Source organism: Hydractinia symbiolongicarpus, chromosome 5 (assembly GCF_029227915.1).
Source record: "Hydractinia symbiolongicarpus strain clone_291-10 chromosome 5, HSymV2.1, whole genome shotgun sequence".
Lineage (NCBI taxonomy): Eukaryota > Metazoa > Cnidaria > Hydrozoa > Anthoathecata > Hydractiniidae > Hydractinia > Hydractinia symbiolongicarpus.
This window is the reverse complement of record NC_079879.1, coordinates 5,163,489-5,171,424: the sequence shown is the minus strand read 5'-3', so window position 1 is coordinate 5,171,424 and position 7,936 is coordinate 5,163,489. Positions and strand designations below refer to the sequence as shown.

General features: G+C 32.7%; 1 protein-coding gene across 1 annotated transcript; it reads right to left on the bottom strand.

The window, feature by feature from the left end:
• Window positions 1–610: 610 nt before the first annotated feature.
• Window positions 611–7,732, bottom strand: LOC130644334 (uncharacterized). The gene is made up of 4 exons (XM_057449890.1): window positions 7,573–7,732; window positions 3,425–4,032; window positions 3,253–3,327; window positions 611–2,262 (listed from the first exon to the last, which is right to left on the bottom strand). The coding sequence occupies exons 2-4, from the start codon at window positions 4,011–4,013 to the stop codon at window positions 800–802; spliced, it is 2,127 nt and encodes a 708-aa protein (XP_057305873.1). The 5' UTR covers window positions 4,014–4,032; window positions 7,573–7,732; the 3' UTR covers window positions 611–799.
• Between the last annotated feature and the right edge of the window lie 204 nt (window positions 7,733–7,936).

Sequence of the window (7,936 nt, the reverse complement as noted above, 5' to 3'; positions counted from 1 at the left end):
TATGGAAAACGTAAGGATGGTTTTGTATATAATTAGTTACCATGGTTTCAAGGTAGTCAACTGACATCGCTTCCGGTTATGTGTGTGGCCTTATTTCAGAAATGGAATATATCCTGAAGTTAAAAAATTTTAACCTAGTCGAAATTAATGTGGCTGCACTACCTTAAGTTGATTAATTTGCGAAAATGCATTTCACGAAGAATGATTTTCGCGAATCAGTTAATTTTAAATATCGCCAGTAATTTCGAGATTTATTTTTTCAAATTGACTGTTCCTGGAATTTTCGCGCAGACAAATTTAGAAATTCGAGAAAATTAATATTCGCGAAAATTAATCAACTTAAGGTGGTAATGTTTCAATAACAAAATTAAGGGATGAACATAATAACCCTCACTTGCAAAATTTCATATACCTTTCATACTGTTTTAAACACTTGCAAAAAGTTCTGCAGGAAAATACCACTGCTCGGGAAAAGAATTACTGCGTAACTGGATTTTTCGGGGGGTTTTATTATTCATTTATTTACAAAGAGAAAGATTTTAATACTTTTGCGAAAAAAAATAATTGTTCTGCTGGTGTAATAAAAATAACTTTTAAAAAAATAAAAAAATAAAAGCATATATAAATAATATAAAAACTGAAAGTTTAAATTGCCTTGAAGTTTAGACGTAACTTCGAACCGATGTAAAAAAAAGATTTAAAAAGTAACGGAGAAAAACTTCAAAAAAAATATAAAAAATAAGTAAAAACAAGGGAAAAACAAGTTTTAAAGCTGAAACTTGACCTGTAAAATGTCAATTCAAATTTCCCCAAAATTTTTGAACACTTCATTAAATAATTGTTTGCATAGCAATTTCTCTCCTCTTCTGCCCAAACTGTCCACAATAAATAAACAAAGCTCATGGTTTTCTTTTAACAAATTCAACGATGATTCGGGTTCCCTGCTTTCCGTCCCAAACAATTTTTCGATTCCTTTCAAGCCGCGTCTTAACAATTTTTGAACGATGTATTCTGCAGCGATATACTTCTGACATTGTTTTGGTTCAAATTGGTAACGCCAGTTGACTTTTCTTGGATTAGGTCCTCTGTCTGCAGTGATAAAACCCAGCTGAAGCACAGAATTGGAATTAACACCAGCGATCCATTGTTTCGTTTTTTGAAAGAAGCCTTTGCGTTTTTCTCTTTTGACAAAGTAAGACACTAAATCTTGTTGTTCGAAATAATCTTTACCAGACTTGATCGATTCCAATGCGATGTGCCCAATACTTTTTAAAACACAATCAGAGATGCGCCGTTTCCCATGTCTGTCACCAAACCCATGGTAGTTTTTAAATTGTTGAATCATCTGTCGCACCAGTTCGTGATAGAGTTGCGTCATACTACGCGGGACGACTTCAGAATGATCGTGAATGTTACAAATGATGCTCAACGCGAGCGGAGACGAAGCTAGTTCTAGAATGTCGGCGCTTCCCACTACCGTGTCGTACAACTTGCGGCAAAAATCTTCATCTTTTTCTGCAAAATACTTTCGGATATATTCCTGGATGTCATCTTTTGTGAAGGGAGCGATAATAAACGACCTGTTAAATAATGAAGACAGTTTTTCGATTGTGGTAAGACCTGCAGGGCGGGACGTAGCTATGATTGACGCTCCATTGTAGATCAGTCCTTCTAACAACGCATTTATCTCGGCAACAATCCCTTCGCTTTGGTGGTGTCGAATTTCATCAAGACCATCGATTAAAAATAAACATCTCTCGCAATTTTCAACTAAAAGACCTTTCCATTCTCCACAACGTTGTATATTCGTGTCTTTAAGTAAAACATCCTCAATATAATCGAGTAAGCATCCATATGACAAAAGCTCCTTACAACGAAGCAATAAAACAAGAGACAATCCACCAAAACTTGAAGAAAAGCGTTCTTCAGCATTAACATAGTCCATTGTTAGTTTCTGCAATAACACAGACTTTCCTTTCCCAGGATCGGATATAAAACACAGATTAACCGGGAACCCTTCTTTCTTTTTTACCAAGTCATAAAGGTATCCAGGCGGCATATCGTTAGGTCGTCGATCCCAACAATGGAAACGAGGCTGTACGTAAATGTCCTCCAACTTGAAATATCCTTTGTTGTTCACATCCCACTCTAAGCAAGACACTAAACTTTCTGATTTCATGTAATTTCGTTTAAGCCGTCTACCAAACGCCTCCAAGTTATTATCATCGTTACTACATGAAATTCTTTTGTCATTCAGATTTTCTAAACATGAAAAAGAATAATTACCAACACACTGCAAATTCTGGGCAATTTTTTCATTATACCTTTTTACTTATTTAAATCGACAAAATTCAGAGGTAGATGGAATTTTAAGATTCGTATTTCCCAATTTTAATAAAAAACCAAAACTGTTTTTAATGACGACAACTTTTATGGTATGAGAAAAAGCACGATACATCTTTTTCATAAGAATTTTTAAAGCTGGAAATTATATGCTTATCTGAAATATTTAAGCATTAATCCAAGTTTTTTAAATGCTAATCATTAATTTTAGCCCATGCGTATATAGAGGCCCAGGAGTGTGTATAGGTAAGTGATACTTAGAAATTGTCGACTTTACCAAAACAGTCTTTTCTGAGGTCAATGAGGTCAAATTAAGTAAAAAATTCATGTATATAATTTCTCCGTACTAATCCCTAACAACATCCACAAATTTTAAAAATCGTCTGCAAAAAATGAAATTTTGGTTGACCCAATGCTATTGTTATGATATCGTTTCAAATTACATAGCAAATATTTCGTGGGAAATTGCCTTTCACAGCAAAATTGCGGAATCAATGAAATTTAATACATGACAAAAAGGGTGTGTGTTCTGCTCCTTACCTTATAAAAAATAAAACAAATTGTCATGGTAAGCACTACTGAGATGTGCCAGAAGGGATAATAAATTCATTAATTATAAAATAGCTAACTCAGCATCCTATAACAGCCTTTAATCCAACTTTTTAGTTTTGCAATTAAAATTTTGACAATGATGCCATTATGCTTGCATGGATTAGTAGTTTCACTGCAATTTTTAGTAATATCAAAGTCAACTTTCATTTTATAATGAAATAATAGTTTCATAATGTGTGGATTAGATATCACCCTGACAACTTCACTTCCTGATGGATTAAAAAATGAGAGTTTTTTCTTTGTCATAATATTGACATTTAAAGAATGTAAAAAATTAACGGTGTAAACCTGTCTGACCTTGCAATTTCATGATCTCAGCTTGCAGTCTGTTTATTTTGTCTTCATTGTCAGAATATTTTGTAAAGGAGATATCTAAAAGACAATATTTATTTTATAAGGAAAATGTAAAAATCTGAAAAAATATAGGTTAAATATCCTTAAGTAACTGTCAACAAAACATTGTGCTTACCTATGTAGTGAAAAAATTTATCATGCAGGATACTGAGTTCTTCTTCCAGATCAGCTTTTTTATTTGAATCCAACTGTACGGTGGCATAATAAGAAACCTCGTTAGGATCTGCACCAAGGCTTATTAATATCGCAGCTGTTTCGTTCCACTTTTTACTACAAGCAGATAATTTTACAGGGGTACTGCCAGTATGAGCCAGTGAATTTCTTCTTATTCGCAGTCTTTCAAGATTTGCACCATCAGTAAAATCACTTGCTGATGGTCTCCGATTCCAACCTTTTCTTGGTGGAGGTAAACAATTGCAGGTGTTTCTGATCAGTAAAAGCAGTAAAGTAATATCAAATTGAGTTGAGTCTGTTTCCTTGTTAGGGTTTCCGAAAAGTAACTCTCGTTGACTTGCAAATAAATATGGTTTTAACTTCTTTTTGAAAGGAAGAAGCTTCTGGTAAAGTTGTTTTTTGTCTTTTGGAAAGTAACGATGGAAGATATTGTAACATACAGATGTTCCAACTTTCTTTATTAAGAAGAATAACCGAAGAAAGCATTCATCGTTTTCATCAACAGAGGTTTGAGTCACAATACTAGCCATTTCAAAAACACCATTAGAACTAAGAGCAAAATAAATGTGGCAGTTAATTAAAACATTTAAAAAATAATAATCTGTATATAATTAAAAAATTTAAATGAATATATAGTACTCTTTATAAAGAAATAAAAAAAGATATTGATTAAATTTAAATAGAGAATAAAAAGAAAAAATTATAAAAAACATTGCACATTCATGGCAACAAACTCAACTAAATCAGCATGCTTATGTTATATATCTTAAAGCTTACCTCCTCCCATAAAAAAGAAAATTTTATATGTCAAAGCTAAAAAAGTTGTCTAGGAAATCCTGTTTTTGAAAAATTCTGATCAGTTCTTAAAATTTTGGTCTTAGAAGTTTCACTAATTATGCAGCATCATGCCATGCATAATTAGTGGAACTAATTGTTTTGTGTTTTGTTAAGGCATATACAGGGTTGTTTTTTACCATTTAGTTTGGTGCTTTCTTCATATTACATAAATTTTAATATTTAACTTCAGGGTTAGAATTTAATTTAACTTCAGGGTTAGAATTAGCAGTTCACAATTCGCGAATCGAAATGCTATTTTTGCGAATCTCTTTGCGAAAAAAATGATAAAACTTTTTTATAAGTGAAAGAGAGTTCCCAGGTTCAATATGAGCTTAAATAAGAAAAAGCAATTCCTGTTTCTTTTCAATATTTTATATTTTAAAATTTATAAAATAATGGAAAATAGCATATTTGTCTGATCTGATCATTCTTTAATGGACTGTTAAGATATGCACATGTATACAGAATTTGTAATGTTTGGTAATGATTCTACACAGGTTTAGAAATGATTAAATATAAGACATGATCATTAGAATGAGGCAGCAGTGTTGCAGGATAAAAAATCACAAAACATAATTTTTGCCCATGTTTTTGTGTGTATTACTCCAAATGTGTTACAATTCGACACACTTGATAAATTTTTTTATTTATATGAATTGGATTCAAAAATTCTGACAATAAAAAATCATCCCACTGTTTTTTTTTTTTTTTTGACAGTGTTTGTGAGAATTCAGGGTTTAAAAATGTTGAAGTGATTTTGAAAAGTGGGACAAAAATGTGATTTATGCAAAGCATTACATCAAGTCATAAATTAGTCCATAAAAATCTTAGGTCGCATAAGAAACAACTTAACTATGATTGATAGCTGTATTCTTTGTGGGACTGACATCTTGTTAAAACCTCTCAGCGAGGCACCATTTTAAATGCAATCATCCCACGCCCTTTCCCCTGATCCAGAGTTTATGCGCGAGAATGATGTATTGAGTTTGTAACAACCTAAGGTTGTTTTTCGTTAAAGATACGGCACTTTGTGTGTCACTAGCATCTTTTTTAAATGCCAAAAACTTAGATCTTTTAAAGTTTATTTATGGCTGAATTCATGAATTTGGAAGTGAGAGTTTAAGAAAGTGTTTCATGTTGGATTTTATAATCGTTGTTCAATAAGAAAAAAGTTTAAAAAAAATTTAAAGCTTTCTATAATAAAATGTGCGAAGTAATTTTATATGATAATTCGAACCCTAGATTTATATGTATATTTTCTTTTTGGCCTATCTGAATCAACACTACACTATTTATTTTAAGTTAGTATCTATTACAAGTTAACAACTATTTGTGCTTATGTTTCTCTTTGTGATCGTTTTATCAGTCTTTTGATATAGACATTAGTATATAATTCTAGAGCAGATACTTCGCTCCAAAATGATTAGTTCTTCATTTTCCTTGTTCTGATTTAAATTATTAACAATATATACTGATAAAGTCATTTTTCACACAAAATAGAAACATTTTTAGAAAAAATTAAATGTATGACTAATGCATGTTACCTTGAAAGACCTTCATTTCTGTTATGTGGCAATTATATATGGAATTAATTGTTTTAGCTTAACATTCTATCACTTATCATTCTATCTATTTTAAACAAAACGAAAAAAAGTTCTATTTTAAAAAACATTTTAGGGTTTATTTACTCATATTTAATAATTTTAAAACTTTTGACGGTTCCTGCTTTATTATGCTGTATTATGACATTTTGAAGATAAATGTAAAAAAAACTTTCACTGTTATTTTAATCATATCTAGCTACGTTCTATTTCATATTATATTTTCACAGTATAATAGCCATTGGTAGAGTGCATAAGTTCAGTCTTACAAGTTTTTATCAAATTGAGCTAGGCCGTCATCAAAAATATGTTGTGTTCGCGTCCTCCAACCGACTCCCTTTTGGTAATAAAAACCCGAGTCGGTAAGTTGAAAAAAGACTAGGAAAAAATTTATTTATATAAAATATTTATTTTATATAAGATATTTTTCAAAAATAAATTCTTTTTCGCCAGAACTAATTTATGCAAAATTGACAAAAACTCACGAAAATTAATTTTGGTAAAAAATAATTCCTTTAGGGCACTCCTGTGGCTACTGACAGTTTACAGGGCGGCGTAAAGTGGTCTACAAACGATGTCGAGTGGCTCTATACTGTCTTGGCCCTGGAAACAGATTCGCTTGCTCCGATCTAAAAACCCTGGGAAAAAATACGCCCGACCGACTCATTTTTGCGGGGGTTTTCAGTACGGGAACACAACATATTTTTGATGGTGGCCCTATTTATCATCAACAATTATTTTTTGGCAATGTTGTCTTTTATCACAAATTTTACCGGATCTTTGTGATATATTTGCAAAATCGTTTATTCCTACAAAGTTGAATATTGTGGTAGATTAGGGGCCGTCAACAAACAGTTTTCGTCTCCATTAACGGCAATTGGTCGCTAGACTCGGACCACCCTGCCCCTTAATGGCAAGCCCATTTCCCCTACGTTAGTTTTCAACTCCGTTAACAGCAAATTTGCTGTTAAATAGAATTTTGCCCCCTTCCCCCAGCCCCCGCGCTCTCTCTACAGAACAATCTTTGTGGAGACTTATACGAACTCCATTTTTTTATGGCGGATTTTTATTTTGTGGAAACATTTTCTAATTTGTTGGATTTCTTTTATTTTCCCTAAAAGATATAAAGAAAGGTGAGAAAGTGAAATTCGTCTCCATTTTTACATTTTTAACGAACAATGTATTACCCCCTCTCCCCCTAACGGCCAATTTGCCTTTAAAGGAGACGAAAACTGTTTGTCGACGGCCCCTTATCCTTCTAAGCAAACTTGCCACCCGTAAATGCAAGTTTAATATTTGATTGATGTACAGGAATGAAATGTGATTCGCACCATTTCTGCATAAAAACTGCCTTATTAATGATCATGTCGCAATTTTTAATTCTGCATTTTTATGCCAGAACAATATGCCATGGTAAAATCAGAATTAAAATGAAATCAATGGATGGCACAGCACATGGAATGCTCCCCCAGGGTCCAGGGTCTGTTTAAAATTCGAAACAATTAAGAGATTCATACACCCTTCTTCTTTAAAATTAATAGGGTTGTAAGCTAAAACCACAGGCAGGAGTCATCATTATATCATTATGGAGTCAGCTGACAACTAGCTAGCTAATATATATAGCTATAAGTAAAAATAAAAAGATACATACCTTTCTAGATTTTTAAAAAGAATCGAGATGAGCGAAATCCAGATCGTTTTTGGTTCTGGTTTGGGAAGTTACCTTGAGACCACAACATCGTCCACGAGCTCGTATAAACAACAAATATGTCATGGGGCCGCCATCATAATTATTTATGACGTAATGTTATGCTTACATCGCATATTTTTAAAAAACACGCATGGCATTCCATGGACCTGACGTCAAAATGTGACGTACGGAGTGTGGTTTCTATACGGAGTAATACTCCGTATAGCTGCTATACGGAGTTTGGTTTAGCTATACGGAGTCTGCCAACGAATGTTCTTAAAAGTGGAAATATTGCAATATTGACTGTTTAAAACTATTTCCGAAA